Consider the following 19485-nt stretch of genomic DNA (forward strand, 5'->3'; position numbering starts at 1 on the left):
CTCTCTCTCTCTCTCTCTCTCTCTCTCTCTCTCTCTATCTGACCTTGAGTCATCATGTTTTCAGAGCAGGTGCTCTGCCAACTGAGCCATCTCCCCAGTCCTCACAACTAATATTTTAAAGAATTTCTTTCTTTCTTTTCTTTTTAGTATTTTTAGATTTAGTTTGGGGAATGAAGTTTTTGTCTGTGTGCATGAATATGTGCATCTCTGGTGCACACAGAATTCAGATGCTGTATCCCCTGGAGTTGGAGTTATAGACAGTTGTGAGCCACCACGTGGGTCCTGAGTTTGAACTCAGTTCCTCTGGAAAAGTACCCATTGCTCTTAACTACAGGGCCGTCTCTAGCCCCGTACTGAGACTATTTTTAGCAGATGCTTTTACTAAGCACTTGCTATGGCCTGAGCACTGACTACCCAACTCACAACATCTCTGTGATTTGGGCTTTACCATTTTACTACTTTACAGGTGGAAACACTGAGGACCGACCGAAAGGTTAGCTTTTGTGCCAAGGTCACAAAGCTAAGAACAAGATTCCAATTCTGGCCTTAAAGCTCTCTTGTTCTGTGCATCCTGCACGGGAAGAGGCTCAGTGCAGGGGCATGTCAGGCCAAAGGCCAGGGCAGGGAGTCCTGGTGTGGAGGGGGACTCCAGGGAGTCTCCAAGGGCTCAGGGCTAGGAACAGCAGCTCAGGAGCCAGGGCTGACTGAAACGGACATCCCTGGAGATAGGGGAAGTGTGCTAACATGGTCATGGTGTGTGTATGTGCTCACTCTCGCGAGCACGTGCACGTGAGTGTCCTGGGGGCCAAGCACTCAGCACCCCCCCCATACTCACACATCACTCTTGGTGGTGTAGACGCTGTAGTTGAGGGACTCAATGGCCATCCAACGCACAGGGAGACGGCCCTGTGAAGGAAAGGGTCTAAGAGCCGGGATGGAAGAAAGGGTTTTCTGAGGGGCTTGAGGGGCAGGTCCGGGCTTGGGCCCTGAGTGGGGAAGCCTGAATGACACTTGCCATTGTCTTTTTCACATACACCTCCTCCCCTCGAGAAAGGCCAAAGTCTGCAATCTTGGAGGCCAGGTTCTCTCCGACCAGCACATTTCGAGCAGCCAGGTCCCTGTGAATGAACTGCAGGCAATGTCAGAATGCAGGGTAGGGAGGGACGAGGGACCCTGGCAGACTTGGGACACAAGTTCAGGTCGTACCCCTCTTTCTGGGGCCGGGGTGATGCATTTGCTGCCTGCTTCTTCTTCCTCTCCCTCTTGTTTTCTTCTCTTTCTCTCTTCTTCCACTCCCTACCCTCATCTTTTGAAATAGAGTCTCACTGTAAGTCTTAACTAGTCTGGTACTTACTAAGTAGCCCAGGTTGGCCTTGAACTCTCGACCTGTTCGCCTTTATCTCTCAAGAGCTGGGATCACAGGCACCTGCCACTGCCCCATGTGACCTTTCCTCTTTCAATGCCCTCTGTCCCATTTCCCCACTGTCTGGTTGCCTCTTCCATACCGATGAAAGTGCGTAAGTGACTTCCAGGTTCTCTCCCCTTCCAAAAACTCAAACTCTGCTGTCTGTAAAATGCCCTCATTCAGGCCACAGTGTCCCTCCGGCAGCCATCCTCTCCCCACCCCCATCATGCTCAGACTCCCACCGCACCCTCTTCAGTGGGTCTCCATGTCCTCCCTGCTGGATGCTGCAGTCACTGTGCTGCCATAGCAGCCCCCACACTGGCTCCAGCCCAGGCCTCTCTTCTGAGTGCTAGCTTGGTACCCACAACTTGCGCTCCTCTACCCAGGATGTCCCCCAGAGACTTCAAATCCATCATCTTCTCCCCATCTGCCTCCTGCCCTCTTCTCCCTCCCTTTCCCTGTAGCATTTACAGTCGCTAGGCACCAGAGCCAGCGCCTACGGTTGTGTCCTTCCTTCCCACTGTTTGTACCTCCCATACCCGATTAGAGCCTGATTAATGACAACCCAAGCAGGTCTATGCAGTGGCCTCCCTGCTCCCTACTGGCACACACACACACACACACACACACACACACCTGCTTCTCGCTAAGGTACTGCATGCCGTTGGCTGCATCACTGGCGAAGCGCAGCAGCTGCCGGGAGCTGAGTGTGGAGGCCGTCCCATGCTCTCGAGCAAAAGCTGGATCAGTCTCCAGGACCCTGCTCTTTCGCAGGAAATCCAGCAGGTTTCCGTAGGGGGCGTATTCGATAGCAATATACAAGTAGCCTGGGAGGAAAAGAGACACCGGGGACAGTGTATACACAAGGCCATGTGTTGTTATGAGTGGTACCCGATGGTAAGAGACAGGCTGCAGCATACAGGAGACTCCTGTGATGAACAGGGAATGTAGGGATCCTCGAAAATTATAGCGGGTGCTATCTGATGCCAAAGGTCCGGAAGGAATAGCAAATGAACTCAGGGCTCACCTCGGTTCTCACAGGCCCCCAAGAGGTTGATAATATTGGGGTGGTGTCCTAGTTTGCACAGAACTTCTAGTTCACCTGCAAAGTCTCGATGGTCATTTTCAGACGCATACTCTGTGTAAAGAAGTCAGTGTCAGTTTTTGCCAGGGATCATTCTGGGAGGGGTCAGTTGCTGGGAGAGCTAGGTAGAGCCTGGTATGTGTAGGATAAAGAGAGAGCAAGGGTCTGGAGTCATGACCAAGGACCTTTTAGCATCTTGATGGCTGCGTTCATCTTGAGCCCGTCCTTCTTGATCATGGCCCGGATCACTTGGCCGAAGTTGCCCTCCCCTATGAGGTCCTCAAAGGTGATGTCCTCCCACTCCAGCACAGGGTAACTCAAGGGCTCAGGCTGTGGCTTTGGTCGCCGGGTCAACGTCAAGGTCCCTGAGCTGAAGTGCAGGATGGTCTCTTCGCCCTTTGTGAGATAGGATGAATAGGCAGCCAGTCCACACAAGGGAAGTGGGGGCAAACGGAGGAGCAAAGAAGCATGCAGAGAGAGGGACCAGCGGTTAGAGAGATGGACAGAGCCAGACAGAGGGCACCCTGGTGGGTAGCCCGGGCCACACCCACAGAGACAGACATTGCACAGAATCACAGGTGACAGCCACAGGTATGTTTCAGGTGGACAGGTAGCTAAGAATACAAATGCAGGGGCTGGAGAGATAGCTCAGTGGTTAAGAGCACTGACTGCTCTTCCAGAGGTCCTGAGTTCAATTCCCAGCAACCACATGGTGGCTCACAACCATCTGTAATGAGATTCGGTACCCTCTTCTGGTGTGTCTGAATACAGCAACAATGTACTTACTTACATTAAATAAATAAATCTTTAAAAAAAAAAAAAAAGAATACAAATGCAGAGGGCATCATTCTGAGGGGGGCAGAGGGTGGGATTTGCTGCAAGGTGGAACCCAGGTTCATGGGTAAGTTGCCAAATCATGGATAGATCAACGGACTAAAAAAAAAAATCTAATATTTAAGCAAAGAATTGAAATGAGATGCGATGGGAAAAGTAAGCTTCCTGTCTTTGTGCAAACCCCACAGCCACTTCGTTAATTCATTTACTCGTGCCTCAGTGGGTGAATTTCTTGAGTGTTCTTTACGTGCTAATCTCTGAGCTGCCGGGAGCTGCTAGACAGATTTTCTTCTTCACAGTAGCAGAAGCAGCAATGCTTCTTGTTCCTCTACTTGGTGTCTAGACACAGTTCTTATCCCAGGTCGGGATTTAAGGACCACAACAAAGAGGAGTGTTCAACTCCTCCTACTGAGCAGGGGTACCCTGGGCATGGTTGATGGAAGGAGTTGCAATTTGAGAACCCGGAGTGAGGTCCAGATGGCCTGTGCAGTGGACTCTCTAAGTGAACTGGTGACAAGCTTGATGTGTAAGTGCTGGGGACACAGGTCACATGGGTTCATTTGGAGCATGTGCAGCTGAGGCATACACAGAATACACATGTATGTTCTGTGGCTGCATCACATGCAGTTGCATCCATTCAGAGATCACATACATACACACGAGGGCCTGAAGGTGTGCCGGCACAGAGATAAATGCGTACATACATGGGATGCACTTCTGCCCCACTACGTGGCACACACATGAGCATGGATAGCTGTGTGCAGAAACACTTATATGGATATGGGTAATGAACAGATATACTTTAAAGGCCATTTTCTGCCTCGCTTCAGCATCTGGCAGTGTTATCCTCTCCCCGCCTCTCATGGCGGTGATGGCTTTGTGTGTGCGCTGACCTCGGAAGCAAGACCATCAGAGTTCAGACAAAGAAGGCAGTTGGATCTCTGGACTCTGGATGGGATTTTTAAAGGCACAGCAAACACCAGCCTTGGTCACTGGACTTTCTATACAAGAGTTAGTGCTATGGGGGTGGGGGTGGGGGAGGCAGGAGGGGGAGGGGGGCAAGGAGAGGAAGAGGAGTTGTTTCTTCCTTTCTTTCTGACATTGTTGCTGGTGCTCTGAATTTCTCTTTAAAAAAAAAAAAGTGGCTTTAAATAGCAAAAGTCCAAGCAGAAAAGCCCAAGGCCAGAGTTCTGATTCTAAGTGACAAGAGAGGGAAGTTCTCAGAAGAGACAGGAACAGTCGGAGGGGTGAACATGACAAAATAGGGTGAGTCTGGATTCCTGAAGAGTATCAGACCCCTTCCCCATCCCATGTCTGTATAGGCCTGAGGGCAGAGGCATAGCCTATAAGAAGACTAAAAACCCAGACAAGTTTGTAGAGCGAACCTCTCTCCTATGAGAGGCCAGGTGAGGCTGCAGGCCTTATGTACCTCTAGAGGGTCAAAGGCAGTTATGTGCACAGTGTGGCCACACACGGTTGCCCTTTGAGGGGAACAGCTAAGCAAAGGTGAACAGTTTCCCAGAGAGGCCCTGGAATCTTTAAGAATATAGTCTGTGAGTTCGAGGCTAGCCTGGTGTACAGAGTGAGTTCCAGGACAGCCAGGGCTACACAGAGAAACCCTGTCTCGAAAGAAAAAAAAAAAAAGAGTATAGTCTGGGGCTGGGCATGGTGGTGCACACCTTTAATTCCAGCACTCAGGAGGCAAAGGCAGGCCATCTCTGAGTTTGTGGCCAGCCTGGTCTGCACAGAGAGACCCTGTCTCAAAAAAGAAAGAAAAAAGAAAGAAAGAGAGAGAGAGAGAGAGAGAGAGAGAGAGAGAGAGAGAGAGAGAGANAGAAAGAAAGAAAGAAAGAAAGGAAGGAAAAAAGAAAGAAAGAAAGAAAGAAAGAAAGAAAGAAAGAAAGAAAGAAAGAAAGAAAGAAAGAAAGAATAAAAAATAGAGGCTGGGATGAGAGCTCACAGCCAGCAGGATTCAGAACACAGATAAAGGCTGGCTTCCAAGTAAGAGGGGGCCTGTGAAGACAGAGGCCAGCATGGGCCCTAGTTGCCCCTCCAAGATATCACCATGTGATCCAAGCTGACAGTACCCCAGGTGGTAGATTAGTGAAGAAGATAATTCCAAACGGCATCCTCTAAGCCTGGTGAAATATGGATGAACTGACTTCTTTTTAACTGAGAATGCTAATTATCCAATAATTAATATGAATGGGCTCAAAAGCTAAGTTCATTTTTAAAAAAGAAAGAAGGAAAGAAAAGAAAGTTCTATTTTGTATCCTATTGGGTCACTTAATGTACCTTAAAACTTGTGTCATGAACAGGCATGTGGATACATGTATGTACTTGCATGCATGTGGGTACAATCACACACCACAGACAGGACCATTTACCCTGTGGGTATGGGACACTGACCGATCCCGACTGGTAAGTGAAGGTGCGTCTCCGATGTAGGCAGCTTCTTCGGATACACACCAGGGCTAAAAGGGCAGCCAGGATGGTGAGGCAGGTGGTCGAGACAGCGCCTACCACAGCCAGGACCAGCTGCTGATCCAGGCCTCCTTCAGCCGCCCGGCTCTCTCGGACTGGGCCCTCACTCTGCAGCCCTAGACACAGGGAGGGACAGATTATGGAGATGGCCTGGGTCAGGGAATCCAGAGGCCACCATGAGATCCCACAGAGGGAGAGTTTGGACATTCTGGTACCACACTAAGGGGAGACCTCGTGGATGACTAAAGTTCAGCGGGGAAGGAATTCCGAGGTAGGAAAGCCAGGCTTATGTTACTTGCTAAGAAGTCTTGTGATGCATTAGCACCAAGGTTGGGGGTAAGGTGGAGAGGCACATGCAGAGTACAGTCCTGGGGGGCCTAGGGATCCACAGGCCCCATCCTCTCACCATTGCCCAGAGTGGCCTCTTCTACTGTATTGCTCCAGTCGCCAAGACCCTGCACACTGGCCCGCACACGGAAAAGATATCGTGTGCTAGCATTGAGGCCACGAACGATGATGCTTGTCTCCTCGGGCCTGTCTACATCCATCCACTGTGGGTCTCCTGAGCCCCCGGCCACCTGAATCTCTACGATGTACTTGGATATAGGCCCAGACGGAGCCTCAGGATGCTGCCACATGAGCTGAATCTCAGAGTCTGAGAGGGCCTGGGCATGGAGGTGGCGGGGAGCTGGAGGCCCTGGGGAGAGAGGAAGGGGTAGATTGGATGGGGTTATAGAGCGGTGGGGTCAGTCACAGTCACTCTAGAGTGTAGTTTGCTTTGTGGATCCTAGCATAGGAGCCTTGTGCCACCCTCCTCCTCTTTGTCCCTAGCTGGACTCATCCCCATCCCCAAGGTACCTCCACTTCCAAACCCCCTCTTCCCATTGTCACCTTGTATCCCTAGGACTCTCTATGCTTTCAGTAGCTTATGCTCCCCGAGCCACCAACGGCCTTGTTCTTCACAAGAGTTACAATCTCCTCACGTGTCCCCGCCCCTCATGCTCTAAGTGACCTGTGTCCTCCTGGTATCTTCTATCTTCTGCATTCATCCTGGGTTCTCTCCTCAGCCAGTCTCTTGTAACCTCCCCTCATCCCTAGCCCATCATTCCCAGAGCGGGCCTACCGCTGGGGGGCAGGTGCACATGCGCAGGGGGTGAGGCGGGGCCTAGGAGGGTACAATGATACAGTCGCACATCCAGCTGGTAGTGGGTGCCAGGCGTGAGTCCAGTCAGGAGGGCGGTGCGGGCCTGGGGGGATGAGATGTTCTCCCGCCTCTCCTGTCCCCGGGCCCCATCCCACAGGCGCAGCAGGAAACCGTCACCGGACAGTGGCACCGAGGGTAGAGACCAGCTCACACGGAGCCTGTCAGGACCCTCCACGTGCCAGCTCTCTAGCCAGGGCTGCAGCAAAGGCTCTGCGGTCAGAGGTCAGGAAGAGTCAGAACCATCCAATGGAAGCTTGGGACTAAATGGGCCAATAATCTTCAGTGGGCAGGGCCAGGACCAGCCATGGGAAAGGCAGGGGCATCTTTGGAGGTGGGCCAACACATATTCTGAGTGGGCATGGTAGGAAACCCTGAGGGAACAGGAAGGGATCTATCTTGGCTTCTCACCAGGACAGTCAGTAGTCATGAGGGCAGAAGGCCCCCAGTCTCCTTCTCCTCCTTCCCCTGGCCGGCTCAGCTGCACTCGGACATTGTATCCTGTCTTCGGCTTCAGGTTCATTAATGTCACATTCTCACTGGGATCCACTAGGGAGGGCGGTGAGGTGTGCCACACACGCTTGGTCCCCAGCATGTCCTGAAGCCACCACTCCCCCTTAGTCCCCTCTTCTTTTTGTACCATCCCCTTCCTCCTTTCCATTCCCACCCCATCCCTCACTATCACACAGCCCCTAACTAACTCTGAGTTAGCCCCTAACCCCTAACTCTGTCCCCACTTACCCACAATGGCAGACCAGGCAATCATGCTGTCCTGGGGCCGATAGTGCAGGCGGACAGAGGAGATGGGTCCATCTCCACCAAAGGAGACCAGTGGGGAGACCACAAGCTGACGGCTCTGCTTGGCCAGGAGCCGAGGTGCAGTCAGAGGCACTGGGGGTACTGCCAAAAAAAAACCTGGAGTGAGTAAGAGTTCATGGAGAGGGGAGCACTCTGGGCTTGGGCAGTGAGCACCTTCAGATCTTAGCTCAGATCTGGGGATTATCTAGTGCGTGGGAGAAGACCAAGTTCAAAGGACAACTGGGATGGCCGTGGCCCAGGGAAGCTTGGGTCCCAGGGACTTGGCCATAAGGACTTAGGTATCTCAAAGGATGCTAGGCGAGAGAGTGGTGTGGCCAGACAGAGGTAGAGAAACATTTCTCTGTCCTTGCAGAGTCCAGTAGAGAGAGAAGCTGGAACACAGGCAGGAGACTCCTAGTGTCTGATGCCCCTCTCTTCACCATTCACTGATCTGTTGATCTCTCTCTCTCTCTCTCTCTCTCTCTCTCTCTCTAAGACAAAACATGCCAGTCGTGAGGCACCTGCTCCACAGTTGATGCTTCTTATGCATAACTGCTCATTCTTGTCTTGAGTGAAGAAACTGAGGCTCAGACACATTGAGCAACTTGCCTAAGGCTACACAGCTGGGAGGATTTGAACTAGGTCTGTCTGATCAGGCTACCTCAAACCAGTCAGTTCTACCCTAAAATAGTATTTGTGTTTCTGCCTGGCTGCCTCCACTGTCACCGCCCCTATTCCAGCCTCAGCTTTTCTTTCTAGATTATTGTATTAATGCCTAAATAGGTACCTTGGCTTCTTCCAAAAAGAAGACCAGAATGACTTTCCCAGAAAGCATTAAAAAAAAAAAAAAAAAAAGGCAGGAGGGAGGAAAAGGGGGTGTGGAGTGTGGAAGACACAGAGTGGCTCGGTGAAGGTATTTAAGGTGGCAACCGTTTGTCAGGGGCAGGTACAGAGCTGGGGGAGAGGAGGATCCAATTTGGATCCTAAGGAGTCCCCAGTGTCTGTGGCTCATACGGAGAACCAGAGTCTGGGAGAAGTGGCTGGCATACAATGGGCGTCACTTTGCACATTGGGGCCAGACCTTCCAGAAGATGCCCTGCCTCCTGAAGGTTCACCATGCAGGGTTGGCATCAGGAGAGGGGTCCTGACTACAGAACACATGTGGTGTTGCCAGGGAAGGGTTGGCATCTTGGCTCTTGATGGCATTTTACGTAACAATTGTCTGCTACATTGAGCATACCTCCCATCAGTCATTGTGATAACTATTTAAATGCATCATCTAGTCTTGTTAGCAGCCTGGCCCTGTGGGCGCTAACCTCCTCCTTTGACACAGTGAGAGACTGAAGCACCATGACTTGCTTAAGGGGACAGAACTTGTAGGGAGTGCTTGGAATCCAAGGTGAGTGGAGGGCTGGGTCCAAAGCTCCGATAAAAGAATGAGCAGAGAGAGGTGGGTGGGAAAGTGGGCTAGAGATGGGGAGGGATTGGGGAGCAGAAGATAGCGACTAAAAGGAAGAGGAGGAGGGAGAGATTAAAAACAGGATAACATGAGGAACATTGGGGGTACTGGGGTGCCCAGGCTTATAGTGATGAAGTGAAAGATGCCTTGTCGATTCTGGTGCTCTGCCGTGAGCTCCCGGGAGCTCTCTCATTCACCCAACAGTCTCCTGTCTATGTGTCCCTTTTACCTGTCTGCTGTCCCTGTGTGTCCACGTGAGGGGAATCAGATAAAGGAGTAGCATCTCAGAGGTGGAGCTACAGGGACCCTGGGTGCTGTGGTAAGTGGTGCAGGAATATGCAGGAGGCAGGGCGCGGCTGGAGGACGGCTCTAGTTCTGAACCTTAGGATGTCTTTCCCAGGCGGGACCAAGCTGTGCTCCAGCATTGGCGCTGGGTTAGCCCTCTTCTTAGCCTGGGGCTAAGCTTTGCCTTTGGAAGCCCTAGCCTTTCCTGTTGGGATCCCCGGCCCAGCAGCAGTAGGTAGAGCCTACGCTGAGGACCATCCATCCCCACCCCCAAACCTTAGAACACCACGAACCTTTGACGTTGACCTTGAAGCGCCGGCTGTCTTGGCCACCAGATGTTGATACACGGCATTCCCAGAACCCGCTGTCCCCAAGAGTCAAACTGGGCACTTCAAACTCTGCTGTGGTCCTGTCTGGCTCCACAATGGCTTTGGTAGACTGAGACAAGGAGACAGGGAACAGAGAGTGTATGCTCCATGAGACAGGTATGAGTCGGTACTGACGACTGCTGGAACACAGACCCCCATGGCATCCCCTCACCAGTTAGCCTGCCCTATCTAATTTATGGCCAGGGCAGTGGGCAGGGCCTATTAAAAAGTTCCGTGGATTAGGGATCCAAGGAACGAACTGTCAAGCTGGTGAGATGGGGGAGCAGACAGTAGGTTGGGGTGACCGGCACTGACCGAAAGCATGGTGCCATCTGGCTTGCGGAGTCCCATGCTGCCCCGCACTGGGAAGGGATTCCCGGCAGCTGCACAGTTGATCCGGGGCATCGTCCCCACATTGAACTCCAGCTCTGTGGCCATACTGAGGATCTGGGGGATCCGGTCTAGAGAGAGAAAGAGGTGGAAGCAAAGCCATCTTGAGCAATCCTGGGGTAGCCATATGACCACCAAAATGCACCCCTATCCTGTGTTCTACATCTCATTGAAGGTCCTACTGTCTGTCCTGCCACTTAAAACTGAAATCAGCAAGGCCTTGCCCAGTTCCTTCAGGCCCTGGTGCCCCACATCCAGTCAGATCTAGGGTTCAGCTCCTCCATCTCTCCCATCACATCTCCCAGGATGTTCTAATCCTGTGTGTGTGTGTGTGTGTGTGTGTGTGTGTGTGTGTCACTGTCTTACACTATAGCCTAGGCTAACCCAGGCTAGCCTTGAACTCCAGACAAGTCTCTTGCCTCAGTCTCCTGAGACTGTAGGTATGAGACATTACGTCTCACAATTCCTTCACTTCCAGCTCCTGGCTTGTGCTCCATGCAGATTCTTCCTCAAATACAAGTCTGACCAGCACCCACTCCTTAGCAATTTCTATTCAGCTCCTCACATTTAAGCAGCAACCCTTGGCCTATAATATTCAAAGGCCCTGTCACGGGACTCCCGCTGACCTCTCCCCTAGCCCCTACGTTACTGTCCCAGTATACAAGCAGGGTCTCAACTCCCCGCACTTTCTCCACATTCTTCCTCAGTCATCTCTCTTGTGTCTTCCACATTCAATTTCAGATCCTGAGTCCTCTCCGAAGACTCTCACACTGGTCAAGGTCACCTTAGGCTGCTGGCCTTCACAGTGCTGGTGCCTGGATGGTGAACTCCCTGAGGGAAGTTGGGCATCGATGACTGGTGAAAGATAACCTGTCTTGAGGGGGGGGGGTCTCAGCGGCATATACCTGACTTTTCACAGTGGACTCCATGCCACCCAGAGGGGCAGACGCAGCCGCTGAACCGGTCACAAGTGCCACCATTTTGACACTGGCACTGGAGGCGACAATCAGCCCCAAAATGACCAGGTGCACATGCTAGGAATAGAAGCAATATCGTTACAGAGGATAGGTCAGGCCCAGCAGAGTATAGATGGGGCTCAAGCCTATCCAGCAGGCTGGCATAGTGGTAGAGGTGGTGGTCAAGGGATTAGAGGGTTTGGTCTTCAAGTCAGGGTCAGAGTGAAGGGTCTGGCACACTTATGCCCACAGGTGGTGGCTTAGTCCATACCTTCCTGGCACTGACTTCCCCTCCAGCCAGATCCACAGGAACAGCCATAGGGATCCGGGAGGCAGAAGGTGAGACCCCGACAGCCTGCTGTGCCTGGGCACTGTTCCTGGCAGCTCTGTCCAAAACGACCCTCTCTGCAGGCTGAAAATAAGGTGTGTGGTCCACAGGCTCCTCACCGCCGGGCCTCACATGCCAAGCCTCACCTCCATGGTTTCAGAATCTTCTCCCAACCAGGCACCCTCTCCTGCCTAGGTCCTAGCTTTTCCACTTACCCTGCTCACAGCGGGTGCCAGTGAATCCTGGGGGACACACACATTCTCCATCACGGTCATGACAGACACCTCCATGCAGGCAGCCCGGGCAGTCCTTGACACATCCTGGCCCCCAGCGTCCAGCCCCACAGCCTGGAGGAAAGCATTCTCAGTAGCTGACCTTCACCCACCTGTCCGCAGCTACCGAGGCCCTGGTGGATCCTGAGAGCCAAAGGAACTACATCCACAGGTCCCAGCTTCCCACATCACCCCTGCCTTCTGCCCCTCACCTCGCACGATGAGCCGAAAGAAGGCACTGCCTAGGGGGCTGGCCTCCAGGTAGGTGGCACTGTAGATGCCACTCGATGGTGGCTGTACATTTTGGAGCTGCAGTTGAAAATGCCCGTCATCGGCCTCATGCCAGTCTAGGGTATTGAAGTAGGATCCTGGGGAACACGATCAGGGTCCCTCAGAGTCACACGAAGGACTGATGTTACCTCCCTCCGTTGTGGTCACGTCAATGTGGCCTGCCCACAGGGATCAGACCTGGGACCACCACCATATCCAAGCCAGGAAGCAGGAGAATATGCTCTTCCTGCTCTCTGAGCCGCCCGACACACCAAGTCCTTCCCTTCCCCCATCTTCTCGTAGTCCAGCCCTTTTCTTCTGTCTTTTACTTCTGGGCAGCCAGGGGGTTGTTTTTTGTTGTTGAGACAGGGTTTCTCTGTGTAGCCCAGGCTGTCCTGGAACTCTCTTTGTAGACCAGGCTGGCCTCGAACTCAGAAATCTGCCTGCTTCTGCCTCCTGAGTGCTGGGATTAAAGGCGTGTACCACCACTGCCTGGCTTCAGGGGGCTGCTTTTACAATAGACTCTTTTGGCCGGGCGTGGTGGCCCACACCTTTAATCCCAGCACTCGCGAGGCAGAGGCAGATGGATTTCTGAGTTCGAGGCCAGCCTGGTCTACAGAGTGAGTTCCAGGACAGCCAGGGCTATACAGAGAAATCCTGTCTCGAAAAAAAAAACAAAAAACAAACAAACAAAAAACCCAATAGACTCTTCCGTATCCCACCACTCTTGCAGGCTCTCGGGGCTCCCCATTACACCAGAATGACAACCAATCCCCATCAGTTGTTTTCACCAGTTTGGTGCCTGCTCAGTCCTCCAGCCCCATACCCCACCACACCCTGCCTGACCCCTACATTCTCGAATTCCTAAAAGCTTGTTTGCCCTCTAGAAACATCTGGTATGTCAGACCCTCCTGCTTTTGTTCTTGTCAACCCTGCCTGTCTCCTGGCATGCTGTTTCTTCCTCCGTCTGGCTCCTTTGCCTTTCAGGGCTCTTTCCCAGTCTCTTCATCTAGGGTCCATACTGTTAGTCGGGTGTACAACCCTGTTCCTTCCTGTCTTTGATAAGAGCTCCAGACAAACTGCAAAGACTCAGGTCTCCCTTCCCTCTTCTACAGCTCCCTCTGGTTCAAAGCCTTCTGCCTAAGGAAAAAGATCTCCTCCCTTAGGAGCCAAGTATCCAAGAGGCGGCCAGCAGATTGTGGGGGTGAGGCAGACATTTTGGGGGCTACTCAAGAAAAAAAAAATAAAGAGTCCTTCCACGGAGTGGATAAGGACAGGGTGGTGGTCAGGCACAGAGCTGAGACCCACAGATCTCTGTGGACTCCAGCATATGTCTGCCTTGGGCGTCAAGGATCTGAGTTAGGCAAGTCTTTGAATGAGGTTAGACCTCCCTTGGCCTGTGCTGGGCACACGTTACCAGCTCTCTTCTTTCCCCTGAGGACGGCTGCTCTTCTTAACCAGGCCATGTGATAGCACCTGCTAACTCCCAGGGGAGGGTCAAAGATGAGGGCTTAACATAGTACGTAGAGGTAGCTGGCCACAGGCTCCTGGTCCTTTTAGTGCAGTAGGAGGGTGGCTCAGAGCTACAGATGAGAGGGAAGCCCCTAGAGGTTGGTCACAAGGATGGCAGGTGGATCAGGGTGGGCTAAGTATATGGTGGGCCATGGATGGAAGACCTGGGATGTCAGCATCTTGGGTCTCCCTGCCCCACCAAATGCCCCTCACCGTTGTTCTTCCAGATCACATCAGTCTGCTTTTTCTTGTGCACACGGGCAGAAAGCACAGCGGTGTCACCTTTGTTCACCGTGTGTGTGACCTTGTCTGGAATCAGGTGTGCTGTGGATGAGAGGTAAGGTCATCGATCTACAGCACAGCCCTCCCTCTGGTGGTCGATCTCCTGGTAGGCCAGACTCACCCCCTGGGCTGTTGTGCACATAGAGGACTCGAGTACGCCTTGCACCAGCACCACCCACGCAGGAGAAGACGCCTACCAAATCGGAGGGCTTGGAGAAGCCCCTCAGCGTGACCTGGTGAGAACCATTGCGTGCCAGGTACAGGGGCTGCCCCGGCGGGAAGGTGCGCACGATGCGATCATCCTTCTCCAGCAGCAGGGGCGGGTCTGAGCTCCTCCCTGCTCCGGCCTCACCAGACACGCAGGTCAGGAAGAAACGCTGGGGGTCAGTGATGCGCAGGTTGGCCAGCAATGTTAAGTCCACAGATGCACCTAGGGCCAAACCACAGTGACTCCATGGTGGATCTTGCCAGCTCAGCAGCCCCAGGAGCATGGGACTCCAACAGTAACTTGTGTTAATGTTTCCCGTGTCCTCTGAAGACTTAACTTTTTCAAAGATTTCTGCCCATTCCCTTCCCTTACACATGTGCTCGCCCTTTACCCTCAAGCCTCTTCATCCTAAAACATAAACAAAAGCATACATCTTTCTCTGGTCCAGACAGGGAATGAGCTACACTTCTGTCTCCTTTCCTTACTCTGTCCATGTCAGGTCATTGCCCTGACTCCTGTGTGAACCGAGGCTATCCCTGAGCCACCTGTCCCTGCCCCATCATAGAGGCGCAGGTTAGAAGAGTCGCTGAGACTGGAGTATCATAAGGACACACACCCTCCTTCTTGCTTAACTAATCGAGGACTATTTGATTGGCTGGGATTGAAGATCGGTTAGGGGCAGAAATGAAGTCACTAGCCCCACCTGGCCAGAGAGACACAGACACAGGTGGGTCTGGGCCCTACCTTGGGAAGCTGGAGGACCAGACACAGACATCCCTCCCAGATGCAGGTGTTGGCTCAGAGGGAGGAACATCTAACCAGCATGGGGGAGGGGAGGAAAGAGGACAGAAAAAGATGCAGATAACAAACTTCATCAGAAAACAAACAAACAAAACCCCGAAGGGCTTGTGAAGGTGCTTGGGTGAGGAGGAATGAAAGGTCAGGAGTAGGGAGAGGCCACCCTACGCTCAAATATGAGAAATGTTACAGTGTGGGGAGGGGAGCTTCCCAGGGCTGGTGCAACTGGAGCATAAAACCTGTACCCTGAAGTGGGTAAGACCGAGGAGAAGAGTGAGACTGGCCTGCTTCAGACCTGTGACCCCAGACCTTCCAAGGCCCCTCCTTCCCTGTCCCTTCCCTGCCTGTTAGCTGTCAGGTCATCAATCTATCATAAGCCAAAGAAGCTGGCATCTTCTGACCACCTCACGGGCACCGAACGCCCTTTCTCCCTGTCATCCTCATGGCCTCCAGTGAAGTTGACATCCTTTGCTGTAATAGCTATGGAGCACGTTCATCAACTCCCTTGGCTTTAACTGTCACCTCTGAGTCAGTAGCTCTGGTGTGGCCTTTCAGCTCCAAACGCATTTACATCCGTGTTTCCTAAACCCTCACCTCTCCCAAGTTTTCTGAGTCAGAGGACAACACCCATTACCTGAGACACTAACCTCAGAGTCATCTTATGTTCCTGCTGTCATAATAATGAATGTTTATTGGATGTCAATTATGCACCGGGGCCTTTAGTGATGCTCTCTTCCTTTCAGGACCTGACTGTCCTGGGAGGTGCATGTTATCATCTCCTAGGATGATGGTTTTATAGCCAGGGAACAAGCTCAGAACTTGCCTAAGGTCATACAGTTAGAAAGGAGCAGAGCCAGGTTGTCCAAGCCCAAGCTCCTCTTCCCTTAGTTTCCAGTCTGCTGGCACATATATTTCTGCAGGTCTTTCTTTCTTCTTTCTTTCTTTCTTTCTTTCTTTCTTTCTTTCTTTCTTTCTTTCTTTCTTTCTTTCTTTCTTTCTTTCTTTCTTTTTCTCTGTATAGCCCTTTCTGTGTAGCCCTGGCTGTCCTAGAACTCACTCTGTAGACCAGGCTGGCCTTGAACTCAGAAATCCGCCTGCCTTTGCCACCCAAGTGCTGGGATTAAAGGCATGCGCCACCACTGCCCAGCCTCTGGTTTTTTTTCTCATGGGCTTCCATCCTCCCAAGATTGCCGTTGCTACTCTGCTGATGACTTCTCTTAAGGAAATCCTTCGTGACTTTTCTGGGCCTATGGTACAGTAAGCTGACTCTCTTCTCAGTGCTCAAGAACTCTTGATGCCTGTGTCTGTCTGGCCCTCATCCCTGGCCTGTGCTCCCCACCAGACTGTGAGCCACTCAAAGGCAGCCTCTGACTTCTAGGCTCTGATCAGCAGACTGAAAGGATCTGCCACCAGCTTTCAGAAACTTCTCCAAGTCCTCTGTACACATAGCTCCATTTAAACAACAAATGTATCATCCTGGGAGCCCAGCGAACTTTAATTGTCACTAGATAGGTTTAGGTGTTGCCATATTCTCAACTAATGGAACATCATTGGTGCTATATTACTATTATTATTATTATTATTATTATTATTATTACTAATTTTGAGACTGGGCCTCTCTATGTATGTAGTTCTGGCTGTCCTGGAACTCGCTACACAGACTGGCCTCAAACCCTCAGAGATCTACCTGCTTTTGCCTCCTGAGTACTGGGATTAAAGCTACCATGCCTGTCTGTCTAATGAATTATTGAGTAAGCCCAACACAGTTACTCCTGAGGTCCAAGTTGATGGCTGACTTCTGCCCTCCCCCTACTCACCTCTCCCCCACTCCAGGCAGTGATTCCTAGCACCTGCCTGAGTTTTCCCCACCCTGATCTCATTCTTGGTGGATCAAAATCATCATGACGATGATGACAATGATGACGATGATGTCAGTTTCTGCTTTTCTCTGCAATTTTTAAGTTGTGTTAAAATACACATACCCTAGAATTTACCATCAGAACCACTTGTAAACAGTCAATTCAGTGTTAATAAATGCATTCATAACATCATGTAAATATCACCACCCATTTCCACAGCTCTTGTTTTTGTTTTTGACGTAAGGTCTCACTAAGTCTCTATGGGGCTAACGTGGCGTCCTCTGTGTAGTCTAGGCTGGCCTTCCAAGTGCTGGGATTAAAGAAGTCCACCACCACACCCAACTCCATAACTCCTTTCATCTTTTCAAACTGAAATGCTACACTCACTAAACAATAACTTTCTATTTCCCTCCCCCCAACCCATGGCCGCCACCATATTGTGAGATCTATTGCTAGGCTAGGGTAGGATTTCTTGCGGGTGGGGAGCTGGAATTAAGACCTTGAAATCAAGAGTCAGGGAGGAGCTCTGCTCACACCAGGGAAGACTTACCAACATGAGAGGCCAAGAAAAGAGTGGGGAGCAGCAAAGTGGATCCCCACCAGACCATACTCTGGAAGCTGACCTGGGCCAGCCAAGGCCAGCTGGGCCCCGGGGTCAGTTGCTGTGGGTCTGAGTGCTCAGCCTGTTCAGCTCAGTGCACCTCAGTGCTGGGGAGGAAGAGGAAATGATGGTTAGGGTAGGAGGGGTGGCAGGGAGAGAGGGGTGGGAAGAGTTGTCGCCTGTAGTCTTCCCATGTCCAGCCCCCACAAGCCCGGGGATGGGTGTGGCCTGGAAGTCTCTGGAAGGGGGGGGCATTAGAGGTGGGAGGCGGGTTGTGACAAGGACAGACCTGGGGATGGTTGGGCTCTCTCTCCCATCTCTTCGGTCCCTTCCATCTGCATTGCTGGAGCACAGGAGACAGGAAAGGGAGGAAGCCAGTGGCTTCCGCCTATTCAGAAGGTTTGGATTGTTCTGGGGTCTCCCCTCCTCCCAGCGTGTGTGTGCTGGGAGGAGGGGAGACAGACAGACAGACAGACAGACAGACAGACACACACACACACACACACACACACACACACACACACACACACACAATGAGGCTTACATGATTCTTTTTTTTTTCAAAAGTAAACGAGAAACAGTCTCTGTAAGGTTTTAATGCTCAGTTTTTACAAACACAAGTTTCTACCCAATTTTACAACATACAATAAAATGTTCTAGTCTTTAGAATGTGCATTATTCAACTATTCCTTATATTCTTTTCCAATCTTTTAAAATCACCAGGAGTTTCTACCTAAGTAATACTCTACTATATTTACATTTGAATTGCATGTCTTAAGAACAAACAGAAATCCATGATACTTTGGTTAACTCAGTGTATTTATAAAATGAAAAGCTCTATCGAAATACTTTTCACTGGAAAAATAAATGGAACAAACATTGGATCTGCCAAAGTTCATCTTCGCTTTGGCAGATGTCAGTGTGGGACAGTTCATGACAGCACAATTTGCCCTTATTCCCCCAGAGCTGACCAGCTTCCAAGCTAACTGTTAAATTATTTTACTGAGATTTTTATCATGTTGGTATCTGGCTCATTCCACATCATCTTCAGCCAAGCTCTGAGCACTTCCAATTCTCTGACTAACGGTTGGAAGCTTGGTCAGAAGCATCTGGAATGTTGGTGGTGGAAGAGTCTGCCGTAACGCTGGCAGCAGCTGCTCAGGCTTTCCGCACACAGCATGACATTTGTCGGGTGGTCCACACCCTTCTCATAGTCACCTTGTGCTAATAACTCTTCACCAAGCTGTATCTCTTCAAGAAAGAATTTCTGGGGCTGGTGAGATGGCTCAGTGGGTAAGACCACCCGACTGCTCTTCCGAAGGTCCGGAGTTCAAATCCCAGCAACCACATGGTGGCTCATAACCATCCATAACAAGATCTGATGCCCTCTTCTGGAGTGTCTGAAGACAGCTACAGTATACTTACATATAATAAATAAATAAATCTTAAAAAAAAAAAAAAAAAAAAAAAAAAAAAAAAAAAAAAAAAAAAAAAAAAAAAAAAAAAAAAAAAAAAAGAAAGAATTTCTGAACAGCTTCAGCATCTTTTAAATCAGGTAACTTGGAAAGCCCAGCTCTCTCCTTAGCAAGCTTCTGTTTCTTTCTTTGTCCTCAAAGCCTGTTCTTGAAGTTGGGGTCACTCTGCCTTTTGCGGTTGAAGTAGATGCAGTATGGGATGAAGAGGGCACTGCACATGCCCGCAGCGATGGCGCTGTTCCTGCCCACCATCTTCGCTAGACTGGGGCGTATGCTGGGGCTGCAGCAGCACCCCCTGGCAGTGGTTAGCCCGGCCGCTCGCAGCCCTCACGTGACTCTCTATACACGTGCTCCAGAACACCCCGATCCTATTGAGCAGGTCACAGAAGTACAACAAGAACACCCCCAAACAAAAAGGAATTAGGAGCGTGAAGACCCTTTACTCTGTCTTACGTGCCTTTCTCCTTGTACAGATGGGAAAATGGAGACCTGTGGTGCGTAGGGACCACCGAGACTGTGATAAAGCTGGGACTTAAAACTTCTCGTCTGGTTGTTGATTCCTCGACGCTAGTTGTTCCACAAGAGACACACTGAAGCATACAGGGGCACGCAGGGC

General features: G+C 51.2%; 1 protein-coding gene and 1 pseudogene across 1 annotated transcript in view; both read right to left on the reverse strand.

Moving 5' to 3' along the window:
• The window catches only part of Tie1 (tyrosine kinase with immunoglobulin like and EGF like domains 1), a 20137-nt gene extending 2376 nt beyond the window's left edge, over window positions 1-17761 (reverse strand). The window contains exons 1-19 of the mRNA XM_021201310.1: window positions 17344-17761; window positions 14050-14358; window positions 13860-13970; window positions 12077-12232; window positions 11808-11939; window positions 11536-11676; window positions 11214-11342; window positions 10234-10379; window positions 9844-9988; window positions 7750-7908; window positions 7420-7557; window positions 6931-7221; window positions 6214-6504; window positions 5733-5923; window positions 2675-2885; window positions 2433-2543; window positions 2042-2232; window positions 1016-1129; window positions 836-906 (exon numbers count right to left, since the gene is read on the reverse strand). Of these exons, the coding sequence (XP_021056969.1) occupies window positions 836-906; window positions 1016-1129; window positions 2042-2232; window positions 2433-2543; window positions 2675-2885; window positions 5733-5923; window positions 6214-6504; window positions 6931-7221; window positions 7420-7557; window positions 7750-7908; window positions 9844-9988; window positions 10234-10379; window positions 11214-11342; window positions 11536-11676; window positions 11808-11939; window positions 12077-12232; window positions 13860-13970; window positions 14050-14358; window positions 17344-17401 (3095 nt within the window). The 5' untranslated portion in view covers window positions 17402-17761. The remainder of the gene's footprint in view (window positions 1-835; window positions 907-1015; window positions 1130-2041; window positions 2233-2432; window positions 2544-2674; window positions 2886-5732; window positions 5924-6213; window positions 6505-6930; window positions 7222-7419; window positions 7558-7749; window positions 7909-9843; window positions 9989-10233; window positions 10380-11213; window positions 11343-11535; window positions 11677-11807; window positions 11940-12076; window positions 12233-13859; window positions 13971-14049; window positions 14359-17343) is intronic.
• A 648-nt stretch (window positions 17762-18409) lies between these two features.
• On the reverse strand, window positions 18410-19121 carry LOC110323811 (annotated as a pseudogene).
• Between the last annotated feature and the right edge of the window lie 364 nt (window positions 19122-19485).

The sequence above is a fragment of the Mus pahari genome, chromosome 6 (genome assembly GCF_900095145.1).
Source record: "Mus pahari chromosome 6, PAHARI_EIJ_v1.1, whole genome shotgun sequence".
Lineage (NCBI taxonomy): Eukaryota > Metazoa > Chordata > Mammalia > Rodentia > Muridae > Mus > Mus pahari.